This window comes from Ptiloglossa arizonensis, chromosome 4, assembly GCF_051014685.1.
Source record: "Ptiloglossa arizonensis isolate GNS036 chromosome 4, iyPtiAriz1_principal, whole genome shotgun sequence".
NCBI classification, from domain to species: domain Eukaryota; kingdom Metazoa; phylum Arthropoda; class Insecta; order Hymenoptera; family Colletidae; genus Ptiloglossa; species Ptiloglossa arizonensis.
In genome coordinates this window covers 9,970,649-9,998,407 of record NC_135051.1, presented here as the reverse complement: position 1 = coordinate 9,998,407, position 27,759 = coordinate 9,970,649, and the positions used below count along the sequence as shown (strand labels likewise).

Here is a 27,759-nt window from a genome sequence, read left to right as displayed (position 1 = left end):
TTATAGACATGCTCTCACAGCCTCACTCCTGCCCACTTCTTGCACTGTCTCTTCTATATAGGTGTGCATACACCTATGTAGTGGCCATTGCACGTTCTCCGCACGCGAGAGCCAGCGAGCCAGCCAAAACTGTTCGTTTGTTCGTTCGTTCGTTCGTTTGAGCGCGAAGAATCGATGACGTGGACTCGCTTCGAGCGTCGCGAGACGTTGCCTCGGTAGCCCTGGGAAAATCGTCGATCGTCGTTTTCCATTAATTGGCCAATTACGGTAAGCGATCGGTTCCCCGTCGTCACCCGTAGCACGCTCGACGCGCCGTTTCCACGCGATTCTACCGAATCATGCGGATTACCTTTTTTGGAGAAGGCTCGCGAGCAACGAACGCGACGGTTCGTCTCGCTCGACGATCTCGAAATCGTTTCCATCGTTTCGCCAAGTTTTACGGTGTCGCTTCGATCGTGCCTAGTCGAGAGACTCGCGTCGTTACAGTGTTTTACTTTCTCGTTACGTGGCGTCCATTAATTTCACTTTCGTCGATATATCATCGCGCGGGGGAAAAAAAAAAACAAAAACGACGAGTCTTCTTTTCTTTTCTTTCGCGATCGAATCGATTCGAACGGATAATCGTCTTACGAAGAATCTCGCGGAAACCTTAGATCTCGTTCCGTGGAAGACGAAATCGGCGTGCGCGATAATTGGCGGGTTGTTTCGCGATTCGTATCGAAAAATCGAACGATAAATGGTGGTAGAAAAGACCGATCGGGCCGTATTTAGGCGCCAACCGCGTGTTTATGGTGAAAGGTTGCATATAGAAAACGCGGCGCGACCACACTGTTGCATCGAGAGTGGCGACTCTCGTGCCCGTGGACCGGTCCTCATTAATCTTCGTGGTTGCCTTTTAAACGAATGCTTGGGACGAACAATAGTCCGGTCGCGTAGGACGCAGTTCGCTGTATCGACATCCTCGATCGCTGATGTTCTGTTCGGTAATTGTCGATGATCGATAAAGATGTCCGCGGTCGATGAATGGAGACGTAAAGAGAAAAATTAATCGAGTTCGCGAATATCGAGCTTTCGGAGAGCTTGCAAAGACAAAGATTTCGTCTAGCGTTATTCACGGGTGGCTCGGTGTCATTCGTCTTCAGGTTCGAAACATTCGATTACAGAGCGAGTCTCTCGCGAATGACGCTCGAAGGAAGAAGAAGGTGGAATTCGAGCGGGTATGAATATACGTGCAATGGCTCGTCGCCACGGACCGTTCGAGAATGTCGATTTATAGTTTACGATATTCGCGATCGCCAACGCGATAAAGATCCGTAAACTCGAAGCGTCGTTTCGCGCTACTTTAACCGAATTATTGGAATCGAGGAAACAAGGGATACGTAAACCGAGCGAAGCTTCGGATACGATAAAAGCGGGAAAATGTATCTATCGTCCCGAGGATGCTCTGTTACAAGGTAGGAAGAGATCGGAGAACAACGAGAACGAGACGTTGAGGCTGTTCAATGTTAACTTTGTATTTTTCTTAATAATCGTCGTAGGGAATCGGCCAGATTAAACGGCAACGATGATTACAACATAAATATACAGGTAATCGAGAGATTCTTTCTCTGTGCATAGCACTCGGAGCACCATATGGCGTAGAAGTTACACATAATTTAACCAACTATAGCGTAATATCGTTCGTAAAAAAAAGTGTTGTTTTCTTTTTCTCATTATTTATTTCGACTCTCTCTCTCTCTCTCTCTTTCTCTCTCTCTCTTTCATTCCTATCTCTCTCACTCACTCTTTCTCTCTCTCTCTCTCTCTCTCTCTCTCTCCCTTTGTTTTTATTCCTCAGGAACGCGCGTGCGCGTACGCGCTCCTCTATCTACGTATTTTCCGACCTATCTAGAACAATAGCGAATAATATCGCACACGCGTCGATGCAACACCATCGCCGATAGGTATAGAGCGCGATAGAGAACGCCTTGGATCTGGAACTACGCGTTTCGTGATAATCATAATCGTTATTAATATAATTATAATATAATAATCATAATAAAAATAATCCTTTAATTTTAACAATATATATATATATATATCTTTTTCAATATATATATATAATATATATGTATATATATGTATTTATGTGTGTGTTTGTTTGTTTGTTTGTTTGTGTGTGTCTGTGTGTGTAATTGCGTGCGCGTGCGTGCGCGCGCGTGTGTGTATACACACAGATTTTGTTAATAAATAGAGCAACATATACATAATATTAATCGTCGCTAAACTCATATTTATATTACACGTAAACGATCGCGACGTAGTAGGAGGGAGGGTAGGGGAGAGGACGGTGTGTCCGGGTGGGGGCCAGGGGTGGGGTGAAGAGGGGAAAGTAGGGCGGCAAGATTAAAAGGAGGAAAGTGAAAGATTTTAACGGGTTCCCTTTCTCTCCCTCTGTCACTCTCTGTCTCTGCTCGTTCGATTAGACGCGTAACCCCATGTATACATATGTATAACTCCTTTTATATGTATATGTATATATGTATATATATATACATACATACATACATACATACATACCTACATACATATATATACGTGTGCGTGTGCGTGTGTGTGCATGTGCGCGCGCGCGCGCGCGTGTGTATATACATATTTACAAAGGAAAACTCCCGATTCAACAACGATGATCACGACTAATTACGATGTTACTCGTGGGGTTTGCTGGCGGTGAAAGGAATCTCGTTGACTCGTCAGGGGAGAGGATTGAGTGGGGGACTCGCAACGGAATCGATTTTTTGGAAAAGCTGAGAAAACATCGTGAGGTGGTTTCCACAGTGGAGACACTATGTAAGAATAAGGGGAGGAGATGGGGATGTTATTGAAAATACGCAGGAAAAGTCCGAGATTTTAGCGTGTTCGGAGGCACGAAGAGCGCTTCGAAGTAGGAACGAGACACGTGGACGCGTTCAAGAGGTAGAGGACGATACGAAGCAGTTATTCGATTGTATGATTGAAAGACACGAGGTTCGAGGACGCAAAGATTGCGTGGATCGATTCTTGCAACGATATCAGGGCGTGCGTCTCGCTTGATCGTTCATCGTGGCCTTGGTGGATTACACAACACCACACCAAATTGTCCCTAGCGCAGGAAACAGGCCCTGAATTTGAGCATCATTTAGCGCTAATGCCTCCCCCGCAAGATCGTCGGAACGTCACGGTTCAAGATAGCTTATAAAAATACATAGAAAATACTTTTCGATATTCCCGTGTGATTGAAAAACCGCGGGCTTTTTTATTCTTTTTTCCGGATCGTGTCTCGACTGCGACGCGATCAGAATTTGCACGGTGCTCGATGCACCCGGGAAAAAAAACAGAGTCAGGAATCGTCGATCGTCGATACGCACATTTTTTCCTCTCGCGGGTTCGTTTGCATCGGAGATCATCTCTCTCTCTCTCTCTCTCTCTCTCTCTCTCTCTCTCTCTCTCTCTCTCTCTCTCTCTCTCTCCATCTCCATGGATGAATTCCTCCCTGATTCCCGGAAACTGCGGGCGGTATCGATTCTACGCCCGTGGTTGCAGTATCTCGTGACACCGGAATATTTCGCGCGCGCATTTTCTACCGCTCGATCTTTCGCGTCCGCTCGATCGTTCTCGATCGCAAACAAGGGCATAAAACGCGACCGCCCGTAAATAACGATCCCCAACGGGTCGCTTGGCTTTCGAACGGTTCCCCCCCGGTTGCCCTCGCTGAAAACGCTAGCAGACCGATGATACTCGACCGTCGTCGAGGAAACGACTTAACAGTATACTCTGGTAAAACTAGGAATTGTTCGTTTCGAACTTGTTCTCCGTCGTGAAAGCTAAATGCAACTACAGGCGCGCGAGCGTGTATGTACACGGGGGACTGCGGGCGTACGAAACGCAACGAGGGGACCCACCGGAGAACCTGTACAATTTCGTAACGAGGATCCGATCGCGCGCTGAGCCCCCGTTTAACGAAATTTTCGAAAATCACGCACGTGTAGATTTACAAAAAAAAAAACATGTCACCGATCCGCCTGGAACCTCTTGCGTACTTACGTACTAGATCGTTCGAGAACTCGGTGTCGCGACAGTTCACATACGAGGGGCACGACCGAGCCTGAAAACCGACGACGATCGATGACGGATCAGTCGGTGACGGGAGTTCCCGTCTAAAGGTCTCCGTCGTTTCCTCGTCGCCCGGGGCGAGGAGTAAAAGCTGCGTTGGGGTTGCGAGTACGTTATGGCAAGAAAAGAAGAAAAAAAGAAGAAAAGAAAAAGAAAGGAATGCGGCGCGGAGATCGACCTCGAGGGTGAAACCGATTTACTGGTTGCAGGGCGGTGAAGCGTGGCTCTGAGGGTGGTTTCTGGCCGAGGCGTGGGTAGCTTCGCGCTTTAGCCTCTGCTTGAGGTGGACCTTGGCGTGTCGCTTCTTCTCGTCGCTCCTCGCGAACTTGCGGCCGCATTGGTCGCAACAGAACGGCTTCTCGCCGGTGTGGGTCCTGACGTGGGTGGTCAGATGATCGCTTCTGGAGAAGGAACGCATGCAGATGCGACACTGGAACGGTTTCTGACCGGTGTGGATACGTATGTGCCGCGTGAGCTCGTCGCTGCGCGAGAACCTGCGATCGCAGCCGTCCACTGGGCAAGCGTAGGGACGCTCGTGAACCGGGGTCTTGCTCGGTCGATTGGGATACTTTCGCGGCTTCACCGGGACCAGCCTCAGCGGCAGAGCGCTCTGTTGGTAAACCTGAGAGAGGATCTCGTGTCCCTTGGACGTGCTCGGGTTGTACTCGGCGAGCTGAACGCCCGTACCGGCGGATGGCGGTGGTTGTTGTTGCTGCTGCTGCTGCTGCTGCTGCTGCTGTTGATTCGGTTGGGGTTGCTGTTGTTGGACGGTAGGTCCGTAACCGGTCGTCCCTGTCGGTTCTTGTTTCAGCGTCGTCTCTTGGTGATGATGATGCGGATGGTGGTGGGACAAGAGATTCGGGTCGTAAGCCTCTTCGTGCGTCGTCAACCAGCCGCCGGCGGTGGTGGTGGTGGGCGTATCGTGGTAACCTGGTGGCGGGGGTGGCTTCGATTCGACCTGCAGAAGTTCGACGGTCTCGCCGCCGTACGGGGACGAATGGAGGGTGGGGTGAAGGAACGGTTGACCCGTCAATGTCAGGGTTGGCGAGGGTAACGGACCCCAGAGCTCCTGACTGCTCGGCTGCTGCTGTTGGGGCTGTTGTTGTTGCTGCTGCGGCTGCTGCTGCGGCTGCAGGGTGTTCAAGGGCGACGATTGCGCGCAGGTGGTGGTGAAGACGCCGCGGTAGGTCAGCGTCGGCACGTTGCAAATGTTGACGCTGGTCGCGGGCACCGAGGACACCGACGACGTCGAATGGGGGGACGAGTAGAGTATCACGCCCCCCTGCAACACGTTGCAACGATCCGCGTCGTCCTGGCTCTGATGATGACGCGGCGGACTGCTGGACGGCGGCGCACCGGACGTCCCGGTGTCCTGTGACTCTTGGTGATGATGATGCCGGTGATCCCTGCTGGCCGAGGTCGCCGTCTCATCGTCCTCCGCTGTCGCCTCCTCCAAGGACAGATCCTCGCCCGCCAGGCTTCCTGAAAATCATCCATCGAGTCCAACGTAAGTTCTCGAGTCGAACGAATATTAAAATAAAAAAAGAAATATCTATATATATATATATGTATACATATATATATATGTGTATGTATAAAAAGGGAAAGAAGAATAATTGAAAAGATTACACACGGAGGCAAGCAGTCGTACGCGCGCAGCCTGCCCGTAAACTGGCACTGGTTGCGCGCGTGCATCGCGTACCCAAAAGCGAATCGACAGGAAAGACCGTGCGATACGGGGGTGACTTTATCTACGTGCCCCGGGTATATCGGCCGGCTCTATCTGTCGTCTGCATCCTGCCCGTCTCGTTACTTCCTTCCTATGTTGTACACGCTTGTATCGTCGCTTCCTACCGAGAAACGAGTCGGCAGACTCCCAGAAGCAAGCGGAACGCGGTGTCATCCGCGGTGAGAATTTCATCGGAGAACAGAGCAGAATCGTGTCGTCGTAGCCGGAAACCATCTCGTTCTCTCGTGATCGAAACCCCGTTCGAGAAAATGCGTCCAATGCCGTCCGATCGAGAAACCGGAGCAAACAGGCTCTGGGCTCGTTTCGCGAGAACGTCGCGAAAGATACGACACACCGTCGGCGCGACGAGGGATGGTTGCGTTACTTCGGATGAACTAGGTGGGGGCACTCGGGAGTATGAATGAACCGGCAAAGGGGTGGTGGGAGGTAGAAGAGGTGGAGGCGGGGTGAGGCGGGTGAGGCGGGTGTCGGAGGAGGAGGCGGAGGCGACGGTGATGCAGGGAGGCGGAGGAGGGTTCTCTGAATGTCGGGGTCGCCGAGTATTGATCCGCGACAGGCGGGCAGGTTCGATATTAGCCGTTTTCGCGAGCTAAACGATATACGTCACCGGCACCTCGTGCATCCGTAAGCGACAAATTTCCCCGCGACGATCATCGAGAGTCCAACCTGGACTCGGGAAAAATCGCGTTTTCGGAGGGGTGCATGCCACGGCCACGAGGGTAGCAGCAGCGGCAAGAGTTGCCGAATGTGTGTGCGAGCGCGCCCGTCCACCCGCCCGTCCACCCGTCCGCCCGCGTACGTATTTCTACGTACATAAATGCGGAAAGCGAAAGTTGGAACGTTCGTGAAACGCAGAGAGCAAGTGCAAGGTTGCCGCCGAGTTCGAGACAGCCTCTCCGTGTTCTCGCGGACGTGTTTCTTTCGAAGTGCTTCGTTTTCCGCGCGACCAAGGGATCGTGGAGATTGGACCAGGTTACAAACTGGTTGTAAACGTGTACGAAGGTTCGAGATCCGCGCAAAACGGTTCGATCGTACGAGGGGACCATGGGGACCAAGAAGATGATGCGTCGTCTGATCGAAGAACGATTTAAAGGACTTTGCTGATTGTAGGTACCTGAAATAGGAGGTGGCTCGACGAGCGCGGAGGGGCCGAAGAAGGACGGTAAATCGCTGCTGGTGGTAACCGGCGTGTTTAGGTCACCTGGCTTATCCTTCTCGATGGGCTCCTGAAGATCGTCCCTGCAGTCCCTGGAGCAGTCCTTCTCCTCGTTCCCGGATTGCAGCCGTCGCTTGCCGTCGTTGGAGTCGTTCGACGGCGAGGAGGCATCGACGTGCCGATGATGCTGATGATCGTCGAGTCGTTGATGGTGATGGTGGTGATGATGGTGATGGTGGTGCTGCGGGCCATGGTGTTCCGCGGTATCGGTATTGTTTTGGTGTTGCGTGTGCAATGGCACGCAGGTGGCTAACGATAAAGTTGGTATCGTCTTGTTGCAGCTCGTCGACGAGGTGCAAGTAGTAGGTGCTGGCGTCGGCGTGCCGCCGACGCCGCAAACTATCGAGTTCGAGGACGTTGCTGCGTTGTACGGCAGACACGCGTCGAAGCTGAGTTGCACCGTCTGCAGATTGAAGGTGGGGTGATGATGATGGTGATGATGATGGCCAAGGGGTGGCGACGAGAGCAGAAACGGGCTGGTGGCCGCGTGGGGCTGCGTGCCCACCACTTCCATGCCGTCCATCGTCATCCTCTGGAGCGGGTCGCCTCCCTGGCCAGCGACGGCAGCTTCCTCGGTACCGCACTGCGTGTCCTCGCCTGCGGTTGTATCGTTCAACGCTATTATTATAGTTAAAATGTTGTCCTTCCTCGGTCGTCACGACACGGTAAAGCCTCTTTCTCTCTCCCACCGATACAAGCTCTAACGCGGGTTAGCTTTTATTCGTCATCTTTCAGTCTCTGTCTTTAATACGTATCTATATATCTATGTATGTATCTACGCATGTGGATGCGCGCGCCTGTGCATATGAATCTACGTATGTATGTACATACCGTACACGTGTGCGTGTGTACGTTCGAACGTATATATCCTTTTGTTGTTCCGTGAAACGACACCGTTCCCGGTTCGACTGTCGGAAAATTGTCCCGCACGAGCGCGCGAGATCGAAACGTCGAGTCCGTAGAGATCAGTCGGTATCGGTCGTTCCCTCCTTCCCTCAAGCTCGAGTCACTGGGTTAGTAGTCAAGCGAACGTAGCACGCGCTCCCCCTTTTTTATTCGTCGCGCGGCACGCGCCGAGTCTCTCTTTCAACGAGGTACACACGAGGGAGCGGACGCCGGGCGGCAAAAACCGTGTCTCGATCGCGTCGCCTCTCCGTCCTTCCTTTTGCGTTTCCCTCTCTCTTTCGCGAGCGAGCGTGGCTGCGCGCGCGCACTCCGGCGATTTGTCGCGGTCGGATAATACACCACCGTGCGTACAACCACCACCAAAACCACAAACCACTACCACTACCACCACCCAAGTAGTACGGGGGATAGAGAAAATCCAATCTCACCGGATCGTGATCGATCGTCGTACCGATCCGGAACGCATCCGGCCGGTCCGACCAGGAGACCAGGCGCGTTCTCTCCTTTGCGACGAGGAACGAACGAGGACCACGCGTGCTCTACGCGGAAAACGGTCAAGCCTGTGTCGAAGGGGTTGGAAACGCGGACACTGCGAATCCTCTTCCAAAACAGTGGTCGACAACGTTCTCCTCCTCCTCCTCCTCCTCCTCCCCCCTCCTCCTTTTCTTCCTCCTCCTCCTCCTCCTCCTCCTCCTCCTGTTCCTCTTCCTCTTCCTCTTCCTCCTCCTCCTGCTACCCCTCCTCCTCCTCCTCCTCCTCCCCCTCCTCCTCCTCCGTGGATTATCGTGTCGATCGCCGATCTCTGCGTTCGAAAATTCGTGAGATCGTTTCTTCACTCGCGGATCCACTCGTGTTGCGTCGCGTAGGTGTAGGTGCGCGCGACCGCGCGCCTATTTGTCGTTCCGTGGTCTTCCGTCCTTTTCCCTCTCCGATCCACCGTCTCTTTCTTTTTCCTCCCCCTCTCACCCTATTCCTACCTCCTCTGTAAGGTTCACCGTGCGACGTAGGTCGGTATGTACCGCACCGCGGTTAGGTGTGCGTGGCCGAGAGGAAGCGGATCGCGGCGTTGGGGATCGTCGGAGGACGCGCGATGCGTGGGGGTCGCGCACGAACTGAGCCGAGCGGCGGCGCGCCCCGTAGTTTTATGAATGGACCGCGGAGACTGTCCCATATTTGGAAGCGGCGAGCCGACCGCCAGCCAATCCCCGCTCTGCGGTCCCCTATCAACGCGAGCCTGTGTGGGGGTCGCGTATATAGCCGGCCGCGTCTACGTATACGTACACACGCGTTCCTACTCCCACCCCGGTCTCGACGCCGTCGTCACTGAGAGCCACCGCTCGCAGGCATCTTTGCCCCCACCGCGTCACCCTACCTTCCCCTAGCCCCCCGTGTCCACCACCCGCTCCCGCGAGACTTCTCCCTCTTCGGCGACGGTCGCTCGGTTCTCCAGTGACGTATACCACCGCGTGACGTAGAATGTGGCGCGTCCGCGCGCACGCGTGCACGCGATTCTTATCCCTCGCGAAGAAGCGAGTTTCAAAGTTGCTCCGTTTCGAGAAATCGTTGACGAGGGAACGATCGGCGGTACACCAGTGACAGGTAGGGAACTACGATTTCAAACGGCAGAACATTTATGCCCGACTTTCGTTCCTCTTAATAACAGTTTGCGAGCAGAGAATAGCGCGCACAGGGGAGAAAAGATCTCCACGGTCGAGTACCGTGGTAAGATCTGGTCGTCGAGGACGCCGGCGTACGAACGCCTCTGTCGATGACAGGGGTCGGTTGAACGTTCGAGAGGTTGCGGTTGCTGTCAGTGTCCCGGCTCGCGCAACGTGTATCGATTAAACGTTGCCCGGTGACGAAACATCCGCGCCTCCCTACCGAGGATCGTCCGCGAAGCAGGTACGAGTGTTACTTTGTATCGAGATTGCCCGATCCACCGCGGGAGGGAGGAAACTTGTTAGTTTTCTCGGTGGGAAGACGGGAATCGGAGTCGCCCTTTTAAAGTTCCCTTGCCCCCGTTGTCTGGCCAAAGTCGAGACGAAGAGGTACGCTCGAAAAGCGAAGCAACAGGTGAGATTATTCTCGGCTAGAGGCGGGCGCGCGTGTCGATTCTCTTTGAACGCGGTTCGATCGGTCCGGCGAATAATCCGGGTGAACGGCGTCGCGGAGAGTTCCGTCCGGGCCGAGTTTGCACGGCAAAGGAGCAATTTCCTGTGTGCAGCCGGTTGCCACCACCTGTAAGAGTGCGCGCGTGCCGTTCTGGTACTCGCGTACATGCGTGCGCGCGCCCGGTTACGAGAGGCACACGCGCCTCTGCGCACGCGCGAACGATCTTTTTCTCTCACGGGCGTCGTGCAACCACCTGATGCCCTATTTGGGGCCACGCACGGCCACGCGACCGTTCTCCGTCTCTTTTTCTCTCCCCCCTCCCATTCTATCTTTGTCGCGTTCGCCTCTCTCCTTCTGTTTTCCATCTTTCCCCGCCGCGCTTTCCTTCCTCCTCCCCACCCGGCCGTCCGCTCTCGACTTTCTGACCGCTTTCCTTCGGTTCTCCCTTCGTCCTTCTCCCTTCCGCGCCGCGCGCTTTTTACTCTCCTTTATCTTTTCGTTGTCTTTCGACCAACGGAGATCTCTGATCTCTCTCTCTCTCTCTCTGTTCGATGATCCTTCCTCCTTGTTCGTTCTTGAGATCGCCACGGGACGAGGGAAAAAGTTTTTCCGGGGAGACGAATCGCCGTCGATCCACCGCGGCAGGCAAAGATCGCAGGCAGACCGAGGGGGCGGTCGATCGGTGTAAAACGAGCGTGTCCGCGCGTTTCTCGATTTGGCTATCGCTTCGGCCGTTTCAGCTTCGTTCCCCTGCTTCTCGTTTCTTTCGCGAGGATTTTCTCCTTCGTTTTACACGGTCTCGTCTCTCGTACACCGTGTAATTCTTCTCTTTAATCCACGAGCCTTTTACGAGCACGTTCGCGGCTCGCGTAAACGGAAGCGATTTGATAAGACGGAAGAGCGTTTATCGGGCAACGTGCGTTCACTCGCGATGGATGCGCCGAGGTTGTCTGCGACTCGGCCTCGTCTAACAAGCGACCGCGATAAAACGACATGGCGATTTACGGGGACAGAAAGGACGGTTAATCGACGGGGCTGTTTCTTGCCGACTTTGTCGCGCGACTGTACCCGTGCACTGTTTTTCGAACCAATTTCTACCCACTTTCTCCTTAGCGTCGGTCGTCGGGACAATGACGCCTAGACTAGTTCCTTTTATATGGTAGAGTACCGAATCGTTTTCCGCCGGCGTCGTGACCGAAACGATGTCTGAATAGTCGCGGGGACAGGTTGCGCGATATTATAATGAGTCAGTGCCATATATAACTTTATCAAAAGCCGCTCGCGTGGCTGGAGCGCGTTACGTTGGCGGCACGCGGCCGACTCGCGTCGGTCGATTGCTTCGACGACGCATTTTCCCAGTGAATTTTCAGAGCAACGCGAAAGCCAAGTCCTTCGACTTGGCGAAAATTCGAGCCAAGGGAACCAGTTTCTGCGACGTGGACGCGAACTCGAGATAGTTACACGCTCGGTTGTGACGCGTCGGTTTCGAAACACGACTCGGAAGAGTCGCAAAGAGAAGCCTGTATTCGGCAAATACTCGAGCGAACCTATTTAGGGTATATAGAAATTTCTGTGCGGAAATTTGCGTAAACAACTTGGAACTCCGAACCAACGGTACGGTCGAGCGGACGAGAGACGACCACCGTATATTCGAGAAGAGATGACACTGCTGCGTTCGGATTCGATGTTTCTGCATTTCCTTGTTCCCTGGTTGCGTCGCAAAGTAAAAACGATTCCATACGTTCGGGATATATTTTACCCAGAGACTCTAATTATAGGAACTGAACGGAAGAACCCTCGAAAGTTGTAAGTAACATCGAGAAGAAGATATCGAAGATACGTAGTCTAAAACTCTTTTACGATTTCACTCTTGTAAACACCTTCGAAGAGCTTAAGAGTAGATATTAGTTGTCTCGTTGCGTCGCAAAGTTAAAATAGTTTCCTACGTTCGAGACATCCTTAACGACATCGTTAAACAGAAGACGGTTAAAAAGTTGGGAATACCATCGGAAGCGAGTAGTCCGAAACTCGGCGATTTTACTCGCGTACACCTTACCTTGGAAAACAATCACAATCTCCCAAGAACACTCGATCGAATATCCCTAAGCTCGAGCAACGGTCGAGCCTCTTTTCGTCTCTCTGCCATGTTCACCGTCGGTGTACGCGGCGATCTCGCTGGCCGAATTTTTCCAGAACGATACGACTCTCCCCTGCTCGGGTCTCGGTATCGATAACTCGACTGGCACCAGAAACGTCGGAATTCTCTTCGCCGGTGAACTACGTGCAAACACTCTGCTGAATCGTTCGTGTCGACGCGTGGGTGATGCGCGTGCATCGATCTCGTCGTCGAACGTAATCTCGCGAGGGACTCGCTCGAGGAGGTGGCGGCACGCTTCGTGTCGCGGCGCGTGTGCGGTGGTGGCGTCGGCGGTGGCGGTGGTGGTGTCGGCGATGGCGACGTCGACAGCGGTGGTGGCGGTGTCGGTGGCGGTGTCGGTGGCGGTGGCGGCGGTGGCGATGGCGTCGTCGAGGACGGCGGTGGCAGCGACGGTGGCGGTGGCGGTGGCGGTGGCGGTGGCGGTGGCGGTGGCGGTGGCGGCGGCGTCCTGGCACGAAAACAAAACGTTCTAAAATTACCGCCGGCTCTCGAGAAGGCGGTGGGCGCGCACTATTCGCGGCGCGACTCGACGTGATTTTGCGCGGGCGATCGCCTCTATTTCGAGCCGCCACGCAACCACCTGAGCCACCCAGCATCCCCAAATACCCGGGATGACGGGCAAGACGCGCGCGTGGTCACGATGAGTCAGTCAACCGATGTAGACAATTTCTGGCACCGATCGGTTCGCATCGATAGGTCCGCGACAGTCCTCCGTGCGATCTGAACGCGAGAGAGACGTCGAACTTTCCTTCCCCGCGTTCGAGATTCTACAAGAAATTTGTTCATTTATTTATGAGGCGAGGAGCCGGTGGGTTTTCCTAGAAGAACGATGCTCCGCGGAGGAAACTGACCGAGAAATTAAACGTGAAAGTAACGGTGGCTGGAGAGAGTGGAACAGAGAGAAGGACAGAGTCGAGAACTACGAAGAGAGTACTCGGAGGGAGAGTAGAATAGAGAGAATCGAGTAGAGACTGGGCAGAAACGGTAGAGTTTACCCACAACTTTTTCCAAGTCGGAGCACTCGAGTAAACTCGAACACATTTGAAGTTCGGTGCGCGTAGGTAATTGATAATCGATCGATAGAATTACGTAGCCGTCGCTCGGACAGCGTAACCCTTTGGTAATTCCACCCCGGGCGTTAATTACGACACTTGGTAGACTCGACGGTAAACGATAAGCCGCGTCATCGATCGAACTACGTACGCATGTGTTCACGGTGCGTCCGATCTCGTTAAACCAGAACGCGATCCGTGGAAAAACGGTTCGCGTCAAGGGCAATGCCTCGGGAAAATCGATTATCCCCGATGAAGTCGTCCGAGCAAGCAGCCGCTTAGATCCCGCGTTCAACGGGGGTCACGACCGTTCGCGACGAAGGATGCTCGGAGAATTAGAGAAAGGACGCTTAATCCTGGCGTTAACGAGGTTGCATCGAGCCTCGTTTTCTCTCTCCTCGTGTCTCTCCCCCCCCCATCCCTCCCTCCCTCCGTCTCTCTCTATCGCGATTCGAGACGCTCGTATTGATTACTCAATGCCCCAACGGGCGTAATCGCGAGGACCGAGAACAAGAAGTCGTAGCTTGTCTGTAACCCACATCCGAACGCAATTAGGGACGAGCGTGTTTTCGTTGTAGCCCCGTCGTGCGTGATGCACGTACGCGAGATAGCGTACGTGTTGGTACGTTCATGGTTTCAGGGGCGCATTAATCGCGGGGCGGGAATAAAACGATCGCGTTCGCGGATAACGACGCCTCGATCGGTACCGTTCGCGACCTTCGAGTCTCCTCCGCGATTACACGCGTCGAACAACCATTACCGCCATATTGGATCTCTCATCGAGCCGCGCGATTCTCGCAAATAACATCTTTTCAGAAATTTCGACCTTCGAGTGGGTACGGTCGGAGATTTTTCCGCGTGGATCTCTACCGTAGGAGCAACGATAACAGCTCTATCGCCTTGGCGAGTTTTGCGCTACGTCTCGAAGATCTACCGATCCTTTCGGTAGACGCAACTGCGTTTTACATACGCGTACGCGTACGCGTAGACGGCGAAGGTATCGGAGCGACCTGTTTCTAGCCGGACACCCTGTGCATCGAGTTGTCCGATCCATGGTCAGCGCTAATGGTACCGGTGACGAACGTCCTTTTAAGTCCGCTCCTGTACCGGCTCCGACTGTCTGTATTACTTGGCCTGGAGGTGAGTCACGACGCCGCGAGTCTTTCGCACGTTTTTGCGCGGCACGACGCCGGTCTCCTCGATTAACGATCGTTTCCGGTCGAGTCGCGCATTTGCTCAGGATTCCGCGGCGCTGATCGCCGCGCGCGCTTCCGGAACGTTGCGCACTCGCCTCCTTATTGCGACGTTATCGCGTACACGGTGCGTGTGCGTTCGATTTTTTTCCCAGAGTGGTAAGTCCACGGTTGCAAGATCGCGCGTGTAAAGTTATTTCATTTTCTTACTCCGCTGATTTTCTACGACTCGTAAGGATTTCGCGGGGCATTCAAATGCGACGGTAGGACTCTAGACGAATACTTCATTTTCGAACGCAATCGAAAGAAACGTATCCACTGTAGAGTTTGGAAAGGAACGAGATATTCTCCGATGTCTAGCGATATTACAAATAAGTCTCGAAAGTTGCATCACGGTGGGAGAGAACGGTGTGGAAACTCTCTGCACGAGACGCTCAAACCGCATCCATAGTATTTATTAGTATCGACGAAAGTGATATTCGGGTAGAATTTTTCTTTTTTCGTAATCTTTCAACTTTAATCTTCGACCGCGTTAACTCTGCGCGTACTCTTTTCCCGACAAGAGCGTACAATTTCTCAGCAATGGTTGATTTGGGCCATTCGGGGGAACCGTTCTCGATCATCGGAACAGAACGACGACGAAACATCGTCGATACTTTCGGGCAGCGGAACTTGGCGACTCTACGTCTTCCAAGGAAGAGGGAATCGTCCCTCGAGGATGAAATTTCTCCGAAACGAAATATCGGGACAACTTTCCATCGATTCGTCCGGTTTTCACCACGAATTACGAATTACGCAACCGCGGTTGCAAGGTCGAATCGCGGAAGGAGGAGACGACGAAGAGAAGAAGAAGGAACGAGCCTCTTTAGACGATCAAACAAAACGCAGGCGATTCAAGGGCCCTCGTAAAATCGTTGCCCGCGGCTGGCTACCTCCGTTATCCATCAGCGTCGCTCTCCGCGCCTCGTTGCCCCTCTACGGAGGATCAAGATTTTTCGTCTTAATCGGCCCGGCCCATTAAGGTGGAAATTACGTGGGCAGCACGCGACCACGAAACCAATCGCCGTCAAAACATCGCGAGGGAAAGATGATCGACAGCTTTTTCCCCGAGCGAGCCGTATCGCGCGCACGCGCACGCGCGAGCGTGAGCGCGAGCTCGAGCGCGCTTCGTTCTACGCGCGCGTCTATTTACAGGAAATAGGTCAGCGCGTAGAACTCGCGGGCTCTCGAGATCTTTTCGACTCGTCGCATAGAGGAATTTGGAAAATGCTACAACTATCCTAACTGGGAAGAGATCTCGAAAGAGATTAGGGAAAAGGTAATCTTCGACCGAAGGGTTCGCAACGCGGAACGGAAGAATCGATTCGACGAGAAAATCTTTGCAATCGGCCTAATTGTCCAGTAGGGAGGGATCTCGGTGTAACGCTGCACAGACTCGAACGGATACGTTTAATATCGTATTTACGATCGATATTAGAGTCGCGGGACGGTCGCGTTCTGAAAACGAGCACGTTTCCAAAGGAGCCTGTAAATTCCACGGGTCGCGGAGGCGTGGAGGTGAATTTACTATCGGGAGGAGGACCGTAACTTGCACCGTACTTCCTCGTTTCCTGACCTTTTAACGTGTAATCTCGTTACGACGAGCGTCCCGACGTGGGACACGCGTCTCGAAGGAACCGACGGGCTCGTTACCGCTGCCTCCGCGCGCTTCTTTTTTTTTTTTACCCTCTCGAGATCACTCTTCGATCCACCGCGCTGAAAACTCTTCCCTTTTTGCCTGGGAATCGTTATCGCGCCAATTACGCTCCGTTGGATGTTTACACGAGTGTTCGGCAAACTCGACAACGTCCCGATCGTTTCTGAAATTTCTCGCGGCAACTTGCGAACAACCGTTCGAGCTTTCATTTTTCAAAGTTCTCGTTACGCGTTCTCCCCTCGCCAGGGGAGGGGGAGAACTGGCTGTTTTTATCTCGAGTTTTCCCTATTAATAAGCGATCGCGACAAAGTGAGAAAGTCGTGGTCACAGAGCGAGCCACGTATTAATAAACTGCCGCTGATAACGTCAACGTTGGTATAAAGCAAAAAGAAAGGGGGAGGGAGAAGAGTGAACTCGCTAAAAATACAATCGCTCTACGATACGCGGATGGAAATACTTTATGTAAAATACGGTTCAAAAATAAGTTGTTTAAAATAGTCGGGTTGCGTGGAACGTGAGAATCGGACGGAGAGAGTCGGGGCCGGCACGAAGCCGGGAAAACAAAAGGGTGCGGCAGGAAATATTTGCCACGGGATTTTCGTGAAACGGAAAAACGAGTATCTTATACCCGAGTAACACGCTCTGGCGACATCTGGCCGATTAAACTCCGAAATGCGTGGTACGAATAAAATTTTATGCGATTTCCAAGCCCCCCTTGGATCTAGTTTCCTTCACGGCGAAGGTTTCTCTTACGGGGTGGGTTCACGCTCGACTTGCACCGTCTCCGTATTACCTTTGCACTGTGTAAAACATTGACTTTCCGGAGATTTTTCAATCCGAGAAACCTGGGGCCGAGAAGGGAAAGATTTCCAACTCGAGCTCGCAAGACTGTTCGATGAGCTTGTCGCGTGTCGCGTGTCGCGTGTCGCGTGTCGCGTGTCGCGGGTCGCGTGTCGCGTGTCGCGGGTCGCGTGTCGCGTGTTTGTATCGTGTGGAACGTCGACACTCCGAAATTTCTATTCGAAGGAGTGTGTCGCAACAAAAGTGGCAAAATGGTGCACGATTAGCGTTCAAAGGGGGAAGACTTCTAAAATTTCGTTTAAAGCGTGTACGGGGGTTGCTCGACGAAACGTATACTCTCCCGATACTTGGGCAGCTAACGATGTCGAAAGTTGCCCTTAGAGTTTCACGGTTGGTGATAGGGTGGTTGTAAAAATTTGTCGAAATCGCTCGACACCTTGACATTGAAAGTTACCTGGGAATCGATCCTCTTGGGCCGTCGCTAGAACCGGTGGTGCCACGCGCGCAGCTCCCTACGATTCACCCCATGTATCCAGCCGATCGAGGATATCCCATGGTTTTCACCGAATCACGGGACCCGCGTTTAAATAGCCGCTCGGGCTCGCGTTTTCGAAAGCACAGCATCAATCGACGAGACGAGGCGCGTACCGTCGGTGGAATTCGACTGACGATCCAACGCTACACACAATCCTCTCGTGACTATTTTTGACCCGTGTCCTATCGATCTCGCTTCCTCTCTCTCTCTCCCGTTGGTTAGTTGGTCTCGCAGGCCTCTGCGCGAGGCAGCGGTTCGTCTACTCCCCGAGCGGATGGCAATGAAATAAAACAGGGAAACGGTGTCGTTTACGGGTTCAGGTTCGCATCGACATTGCGACCCTCTTTTCGCCGCGAATAGATCGCGAGCCGTGAAAAATCGAAACGTCGCTTCTGCCCTTCGAGTCGTCTGTTACGGCCTGTTATCGATCGACGCGGGGATTCCTTTATCGTAAGAGAATTCGAACTCTCGAGGTATCTCGGGGTTTCGTCGATCTTGCGCTTCGCGGTGTATCCCTTCGTTGTGTAACTGTCACGAGTTACCGAATCTCGGCTAGAATCTATCTTTACGGGTACAAAGTAGGGGAAATTGTTGTACATTTCTTTCGAAGATCATACATTCTTATATATTCTATTTTATTTACGCGACAGAGAAAATGTCGGATAATCGTTTAATTTCATTTTGAAACTCGTTGGTCCGAGTAATTGAAAATTTCCAATTCTTCCATTACCGGCCGGAGAAAAAGTTTTCCCGTTAATATCTAAGAGCGAACGAGCGTCCCTGTCCAATTGGTCGTGAAAACGTCGGTAGAATCCACTGTTACGTTGCGCCTTGGAAAGTCTCGTTGTTTCGAGCGGCGTTCGTAGGCACTGCGTGACATTCAACCGTCGTACGTCAATCTAGGAACTATTTTCAAGCGATTCCTATCGATTCCCGTGCCGCGTGAACACGTTACACGCACCGTGACGCCTGGCTCTTACCACTCCTCGTGGTCCCGTAGAATTGAATCGTTCCGATATTACTGAAATGCCTCCCTCTCTGTTTCAATTGCAGGGCTATGAAATCCTCTGTACGAAATTGAAAACTTTTCGAACCGTTGGCAGGCAATTCAGACGCTAGTTGGCAAACCGGAGACACTCGCGGACAATTAGATGTAAATTCCTCCGGACAAACGAGTCCATGTGCGAGTAGGTGTTTGGTCGCGGATATGGAAGAAGAATAAAAGGGTGTTGGTCGCCATTCATACATTATTCCGTGTTATTTTTAGCCCGCGTTGCAAACATCCTAACGCTGCTCGGTCGCATCGCGCGTTCGCTGCTACGACTTTTGACACGGATTTTAATATTAGCTCGATTGCACCGCGCGTTGGACTTTCGCGTTCGTTTGCCTCGTTTCCCGAGCAAGCCGAAAAAACTCTTAAATCGATATCGTCGCTTTATCCTTTCCAAGTCTCGACGCAAGTAGTAAACAAATTACGGAGATGTCTACGCAAGCGTTAAGATTCCGTAGTAACTACTACGAGTAGGTTCGTAATTACTTTCAATGTTATCACCTCACGCTCTGTAAATTTGGACATAAGTAGCGAACAAACTACGGAGATATCTACGCAAGCGTTAAGATTCCATGGTAACTACTGGGTCTGTAATTACTTTCAATGTTATCACCTTACGCTCTGTAAATTTGTACATAACTAGTAAACAAGCTACGGAGATACAGCTACGAGACAAGTGTTAAGATTTCACGATACACCGGGTCTCTCGTTACTTTCGGTGCGGTCGCATTCGGTAAATTTGGACACAAGTCTACGCAAATGTCAAGATTAGGTAACTCGAGTAGGTCTCCCCTCGCTCTATTACTCCGAACGATCCCTCTCCGGTAAACACACGGGGAGAGTCTGGATTTTACCTGGAGGGGTTCGTCGTGACCACAGGCCGTACCGATCACGGATCGATGGGGTGCATCCGGACACCGTCGTGAACAGAGGGTTCTATTTCTGTCGCGGCTATCGATTCGGTCCCTTTCTCCCTTTCTCCCTTTCTCCCTTTCACGGCGTGGGCACGTCTCGCCCGTGCACTTGGACGTCAACGACGATGTGTGCAGCGCGTTTGCTCTCTTATCGGTCGATGCTGACGTAGAACCCAGCTCGCGCCTCTATAAACCATTCATAGACGATAACGTCGGACCTACATTGTGCGAGCTTATTTTTGCGCTCTGTGTATACGTGGCTCGTACCATCCCTCTCCCTCTCTCTCTGGGTGTTCACGATCGAATTCTCGATCTGCTCGTCGTACCGTTAATACTACACTTGGCTAACGTTTCTCGTGTTCGAAACGTAACGTTTTTCTTAAAATGTTAGAAAATTAACCTTTCGTAGTCGAGGGAAGCTCAGGGCTGTAGCAAGGTGCCTGGGTGGAAAGCGAAAAATCGAGAGAACGTTCGCCGAGGAAGAACGATTTTCATCGTAGCTAGGGACCTCCGAATGCATTTACACGAGGATAACCTCGGGATCGTTTCCTTTCCCTCGGCCCCGCTCCTGGACGATCGACTCTGTTTAACATAAAAATGTGTTTCGTATAGAAGCATACGGGATCGAAGCCGATGTTCGATCCCGTGAACGCGGTTCTACCTGCAGCCGGTAGCCAACCGCGGGTCAGAATGGTCGTGCATCTCCCGATCGACGATTTCCATGGGGTCGCTTTTATTTCGCGCGCGAAAGGTTCACGGATTCGCGAGCGTTCCGACGGCGTCGAGCTCGCGTCCGTGTCATTGACCGACGAGAGACCCGGTGAACGAGGATTTTTGCGCGCCCGAGAGAACAGATACGCGCCGAGGACCGAGAACTCGGATAGAGGATTTCTGCTCCGACTACCTGTCGATCCTACGATACCCATACGGTTCTCCGCGAAACCGACGCCAAAAATTATCCAGGATTCGTGAAACTTCTAGGCTGGCCTGAGACCCCCCCTACGAGGGCCCAATATCACATTTCGAATCGTCGAAAGGTATTTGTTGAAATCGTAGCACCGAGATCGTCGAGGCGAACGAGTCCGCTAACCAGCGCGTAGAGACGCGGACAAATCTTCCGATCGTTCCTCACGGGCGTGTCAACGAGCGAGCTTCTAATTAACCAGCGCACGAAATAGTCCTTGCTCGGGCAAGAGGATAAAAACCAGCGAGCCGCCTGCCGGGAGTTGACGGTTCGTGGAAATTGGTTTTACCCGCGATGAAACTGGGGAATAACGCGAGCCTGCTCGAATACCCACGGGTCGTTAGGTTGCACGCGTAAGCGGCTCGACTTTCACGGTTCATCGTCGAAGCGACGCGCGTGGCGCGTCGCGACGCTGACGCGTGTAACCGTTCCCGAGAACCCCGTACCCACCGAATAATCGGACTAGATTTACGAGTTGCGAACGCGCTTCGGATAAGGAACTGTCAGCGAGCGAGCTAGCGATATCTTGGGGCCCTGTAGCGAGATTTCCCTGTAAAAACGTTCAGATTGCTGCTCGAGTGTAAACTTTAGCAATGTTAACGGGTGAACGTGCTCCGGCGGGAAAAATGATACGATAGCGAACCGTCCTTACAACTCCTGGAGAGCAAAGTCTAGCCTCGAATGGGTCGAGAGTTATTCGAAAACCACCCAGGTGGAGACACTGTTTCTTATAGTTGGCGATCTTCGAATCGTTGGGGTTGCAGAGACTCGGCCTCTCTCGTACTCGCGTACTCGTGAGAACGTTGAACTCGTACGGTGAGAGGAGGAAAAATTATACGAGATCGAACACACTTGCAAGTGTCGTAGACTAAAGTCCAGAGACGAGAGGTCTGGAACGAAATCCTCCTGGTTAACGATCCTAGATACCGGGACGTAAATACCTCTGTTCGGTGATTTTCGGATCGAGGGAGTTAAAGGCAGACCGTTGGGTATCCGCGAGCGCTACTCCCTTGAAAATGACCGTGCCAACTCGCGCGTTGTCGGGCAAGGAATCGTCAGCTTTGTTTATTAAGACATCCGGCACACGAGCGAGCAGCGCCGGTAGACGAGAATGACGAATCGCGTTCGAGCGCGGCGAACCTTCTTCCAGAGTTAATCGTCTTCGAGATACTCGTCTCTCGAGGAATTCTCTTACGGTCGGATATCGTTATTTTTCCGCTCGAGGGATAACGAATCGCGTTCACGATCGGCGACCACCTTCCGAACTTTGTTTCGTTCACCGGGCCGATCAGCGAAGAAAAAGGCTTCCACCGAGAGTACCGTTAAGATAATTGAAAACTTTTTTCCAAACGAAACACGTTGCGTGCGTACAGCTTTCGACTAGTTCGGAGCTTTCTCGCGACGAGAATTACACCGAAATTCGCCTCGAAGGATAAAAATAAAAATAAAAGTAAAAAACGTAATGTTACCGGACGCCTCGTTCGAGCAAGACGAAAATTTGCATTTCGATGGAAGTTGCAGCGTCCGGAAAGATCACGGTTCAGGATCGTGACGGAGACGGTGTCGCGTCATCGATGCGGCATCTTCGATATTTCTAGCCCCGAGAGAAATTAAAATTCGAGCGGAAAATGTCGCGAATCGCCAACAAGCGTTATTCCTGCGGAATGATTCAGCGATGCGCGTCGGTACGGGGCGAACGGTACGCCCCGAGTTGGCGTCGTGACGCAGATCGAGCATCATCGATGACGGCCACAATGATTTTGGCGAAATGGATGGACTGGCTCGTAAATGGACCGCGAGCCAAGTACGACGAATGCGTGTTTACCAGTGGGATGTTCACGCTTGATCGCGGCTCGTTGAATTCCTCGATGGAAGAGCTCGTGCCTTCGACCGTATCAGCGTTCCTCGTGATTTATTGCGAAAGAAACTCTTTGGCATCGATTCGTGTATCAGATTACACGATCGTCGGGGGATCGTGGAAAATAATTATCGCGGGAAACTCGCGTCAGATTCGCGTTCAGATCGGACCGAAATCTCCGCGAACCGCGAGCTTTCGTTTTCGAGAACGATCCGTCGGATGCGCGTGCACGTTTTCTTCTAGAATATTTTCACGCTAGAATCTACCTACGTTTCCCACTTGCCGTCAAAGTGTCGATTCCATCCGAATCGCGTTACGTTACTTCCTAGAGGACGGTGCATACCTATACCCCGATAACGAAACTTTTACGATCGCGGAGATCGTATTTAAGCGTTGTCGTCACCGATGACGCTCGACGGTCAGTTTGTCGGGACTTGCATTGTTCTTACGAGCAACGAGTGCATCATCGAACACCAGAAATAACGCCACCGTCGGAATAATCCCGAAATATATCGTTGCCCGTTCCTTGCTACCCATTGAAAATCATCGAGACACGCGTGCAAATACTTGGTTGGTTGCGTAACCTTCGGTTTGCACGCGGAACGTTCGAGTTTTTGGCGAAACCGTCGATCTAGCTACTTTGTAAGTCTCGGACGAATCATCGTCGCGTAAATAATCCTCTGGAGAATGAAAACGGGGTGTGGTGAATCCCGACGTTACGTATTTTTGACTATATCGCGCGAACGTGGGCGTTCGACATGGAAGTCTCGCGGTGTTACGTAAATGACCACGCGAGATCTAGAGATCTAGGGTCCCGGGAAATTTGGCAAACGAGAGAGGATGGCCACGCGGGCCAAAAATTTCACGAATCGAGCTTGTTAACGCATCGCGGACCAGAAGACAGAGCTATTCCCAATTCTTCTCGTTGGCTGTGTCGTTGTTTCGAAAACAACGTCAGGTAGAACGATACCAGCGTCGCCATCGATTCCCTGTTTTCCCTGTTTCTTCATCTCCAACGAAGAACGTGTACTCCCGCCGTACACGTTGATCCAGAGATGCAACGACCCAGTTGCATCTACGATACGCAGTTTGCTCGTGCTTGTCAAACTTCCGATAGTTTGTTCGTTGAAACGAAAGATCGCCGTATCGAACGATCAAAGACCAGAGAGAAATCATAATTTTCCAAAGGAAAATCTGGAAGAAACGTTGCTCGGTGTATTTGCCTCGGTAATATTATTTACGCACCGATCGACTCTGGATATTTTTTCTCGGCAACACGGTCTGCGCAAATTCTTGCACACTCGTAGGAATTCGAGAGACGAATCTCCCCGACCAATCTCTATGGAAATTGGGAAACGAGGGGACGCCGGAGCAGAGTCACCATCGTCGACGATTCCGCGCGCGAAACACGTTGCAGTTTCGAGCCGAGAGTACCGTTGCCCCGATCGTAATTGAAAGACTCTTTCTTCCTCTTCTTTTTCTTCCTCTTCGGGCGTATTCTCCGCACCGAGACGCGAACCGCGCGTTTTTAAAGAGGATCGAGCGGAGAAAGCTCGCGCGTACCGGCGACGTATACACCCTTTAGGAGGAAACGCGCGCGGCTCGTTTCGTTCGTCGAAAAAAAGGATTCTCGACGAATTTACAGTTTTCCGACGAACGAAAAAGAGCGGTTGTTGCGGTGGGGGAGGGCCCGAAAGACGGGGAGGAGGAGGGGGGGGGCGTATAAAACACTTAACATCGCGCGGAACGCCAATGAGCCGAACGCCCGAGAGAAGAAGGTGACTCGTTCCCTTTTACCCGCCCACCGTAGGTTCGTGCATGATGTACGATTTCCTGTCTTACGGCTCGTACAATAATAACGAAATGTCAAGAGTGTACATACGATTTACTCCGCGTTACCATACAAAGACACGACACTTTAAACAATGATCTATGAAAGCTCCTGCCCTCTCCCCAACCCACCTTCCCTTCGAACGGGCGAACCGGGGGGGAAAAATTCCTCGATCTCGTTGGCTACTTGCGCGGGATCGCGGTGAGAAACGCCGCGAATGGAATTCCGGACGGGTATTTAGAAACGCGGGGGAATCGGTGGAGAACATTTGCGGATGCGAATATTTCTAGAGGAGAGGTTTTACCAATTTTTCGAACGTTCGCGATACAAAATAGGAACGTATCGGCGTCGCACAGATTTGACACTGGGACCGTCGATGCTGCAGCAGAGTTTCGGTACTTTGCCACCGACTGGGAACGCGTGCTTCCACCGGACCCCGTGAACGTCTTTCTCGAATCGGTGGCTCCGTTTCTACCGATTGTTGCGCGAAACGGAGGACGGAAGCACACGGTCGTCGATGAAATTATTCGAAAAAGGGTCCGGTGTTGTTTCACATCCGAGAAATAAGGGAATACCCGCGAACATGGATTCCCGGTTCCCTGTTATCCGATGCTCTCGCGCAGGGACGAATAATTCCATTTACGTACGAAGGATAGCTTAGGCGTGGTCCGACTACAAGGATCCTCCGGTCTTCTAATCGTTTCTTCTCGGAGGGGGATCGCTCGGTCTTCCAATCTTTCTTTTCGTACGAATCCAGGCCAACGGCGTCGAACCCTCTGCTTCGCAGGGGCCACCGAGAACGCACGATAATCTACGCTCGAGTGTGAAAATTGTCCATGGATAGGCGTTGGGATCGGCCCGTAATCTTCTCTCGATGTCCCGTTAGGAAAATATCGCCCGCGTTCCCGAGACGCAACTGTCTCGTCACTTTGATCTCGTCGCGAAGCGTTGGCGCGTTTATCGTTAAAAACCCTTCGAGACGGAGTTCTACACTTTCGGGACTTCGATTGTCGATCTCGATCCCTACGACGCTCGAGGAATACGAACCACGAAAGGAGAGTGCGCGTCCCGGGTGAACTGTGGCAATTTTTCCACCGTGCTCGGAGAGAGGAGAGTCGATCGTGGAGATCGAAAAGGGATCCGTCGTTCGTCGGGAGGATTTCGAATCGAAATTAAAAGAGGACTGGTTGTCGTTTTATCTCGAGGCGCGTTTCATTGTCTCGGCGCTGGGCGGCTCGTTTCGCCCGGCTTTTTACGCCACTGACGATCGAGCCTCTTTCATTAATCGTCACGGTCGGGATCCTTAATGACATTACGGCGCGTCGGAAGATCGAAGACCGCGTTGCCTGACCTCTTTTCTCTTATCTTTCGCATCGACCCTCGGCGCGTGCACGCGTACTCGGTCCCGAGACTGGCCCACGCTCTGGCTTCGCAAAAAGTATAACACTCCTCGCGGTAACGGGTATCCGTGTTCCTCTTCGAGCTTCGAAATCAGTCAGGGTGTCCCCGATCGCTTTTCCGATAAAACCTACGCGTTCCGTAGTTGCACGTGGTCCTCGACCGATCAGAGAATTCGAACGCAACGGGGACCCCGAAGGGTCGATCGCGCGAATCGACACCGCGGACGATTCAAAGCTCTTCGTCGGTGACGAAAGAATACTCGAGGCACTAAAGTCTTGAACTCTGGAATACTTTACGGGAGACGATTGTCCGTAATAGGACGCTCTCGATCCGCTCTTTCGACGAAAGAATACACCGGAGAAGTTTATTCTCCGATACGACGCTCCGCTCTACGATTCTGTTCTTAATCGGTAGTGAAACAATACTCTGGTAGATTTAGCTTATCGTCGACTATAAGAGAGTAGCGAACTCTCCGCGAGTTAGATCGCGAGCGTTCCGCCGCGATCCGACGGCAAGATCGCGCGAATCTGGCCGCGATCGAAGGTACCCTGTCACCAGCAAGCATCGCGCGCAGCGTTTTTCGTACAAGCGAAGCGAGTTAGAACAGTGCCGTGCAAGCCGTGTTATTGAAAAATCCAAGGGCAGGGTTACCGCGGGAACTTGACTCTACGTCTCGGGAAACATCGATCGGCGCGGACGGCTCTCGAAGGTGTCCACCAACCCCGAAAACTGGAGACATATCAACAGGTAGAGGTTACGCGAGCCCAGATATCCGTAGCTGGACGATTTCGCGGCCAACTACGTCGCGTATACACACCCGGCCGGTCGCGTTCGAGCGGTGACAAGAAACTTAATAGCCGGTCTTGAAATACAGGTTTCGACGTGCCGGTCGTAAAGATCGATTATCACCGAGTGTTTAGATCGGCGCCAATACCGGTAGCAACGTCGTGTACGTCCGGATGGGAAAAAGTCTCCGCACGCTAGGTCCTCGTACCGAACGACAAATCACTCCGGACACCTTCGAGAGTCCCAAACCCGGGTCCACGCGGATCGAGGGCAGTGGCAACGAAAGGTTACCTGACGCCGGTGGCGGTGGATGATGATGATGATGGTGGTGATGATGGTATCCCAAAGCGGGCGGCGGCGGCGGATAAACCGCTCCCCAGATGCAGGAGGCGGCCGCTGCCACCTGTTGCTGATGATGATGGTGGTGATGTTGCGGCTGTTGTTGTTGCTGCTGCTGCTGCTGCTGCTGCTGTTGCTGCTGTTGCTGCTGCTGCTGCTGCTGCTGCTGTTGCTGCTGCTGCTGTTGCTGCTGCTGCTGCTGCTGTTGCTGCAGAAGCTGCTGGACTTGGGCGATGTCTACGAACTCTTGAAGTTCGCCGTCGGGCTCCGGGCCGGTTTCACGGAGCCGTGACTCCGCGGCCGCTGGTACAACCGCGAACGGATTCCCGCCGGTGTTGTGGTGCAGGTGCTCGAAACCCGCGAGGGGATTCGCGGGCTCGTAATTGCTGCGGCCGGTCGTGTGTTCGCGGCGCATCGCCAGTGCCAGCATCTTTTCAACCTGTCGCGCCGGCGGCCCACGTCGCGGTGCCTGTCGTCCACGTGCTCTTGGCCAGGGCCCTCTGTTCCCGCCAGCCGGCGGCAACGACCACCGTCGCGCAACGACCGCGACGGCGACGTATCTCTCCTCGTTTCGACGATGACCACCACGGTGACGCTAACGGGCGATCGCACATGTCACGAGGCGTCAACCGTCGCGACAGGACGACAGGGTAAACGGTCGGTTGTCGCGGCTCGCGGCTCGCGGCTCGCGGCGCGCCGATACGACACAACTCCCCCGGGTGTTTGCGTTTCCACTCGAGGTACCGACTTACTCGTCGCGTTCTCTACGCCGAGAGAGACGAACGAAAGACGGGTAGAAAGCGCCGGTTGTACCCGCGCTTCGAATCTCTCCGGAGCGGTGACGAAAGTCGCGGAGAAATCTTTCCCGCGACGGGTGGAGCTCGTCCGAAAATTTTATCCGAGGATCTCGGGGACACTGCTACGGACCCGGAGACGACACGGTTAATCCAGAGCTGGCTCGTCGATTCACTTTCGAGAAAATACGAGAAACACCTCCCCCCTTTAGTGATACGCGCGCCTCGCACGAAGAAGCTTTCCAGTTCGCGCGCACGATAAAGGCCCCGA

The 27,759-nt window shown here is 52.8% G+C and overlaps 1 protein-coding gene across 3 annotated transcripts; it reads right to left on the bottom strand.

The window, feature by feature from the left end:
• Positions 1-1,489: 1,489 nt before the first annotated feature.
• On the bottom strand, positions 1,490-27,759 carry LOC143145653 (uncharacterized). Of its 3 annotated transcripts, none has more exons than XM_076309227.1 (3): positions 26,647-27,759; positions 7,083-7,694; positions 1,490-5,613 (listed from the first exon to the last, which is right to left on the bottom strand). In XM_076309227.1, the coding sequence occupies exons 1-3, from the start codon at positions 27,122-27,124 to the stop codon at positions 4,328-4,330; spliced, it is 2,376 nt and encodes a 791-aa protein (XP_076165342.1). In that variant the 5' UTR covers positions 27,125-27,759; the 3' UTR covers positions 1,490-4,327. The 3 variants fall into 3 exon arrangements, with proteins under 3 accessions (XP_076165342.1, XP_076165341.1, XP_076165343.1); XM_076309226.1 differs by having other exon boundaries at positions 6,996-7,694; positions 26,647-27,758; XM_076309228.1 differs by lacking the exon at positions 26,647-27,759 and adding an exon at positions 8,432-8,624 and having other exon boundaries at positions 6,996-7,694.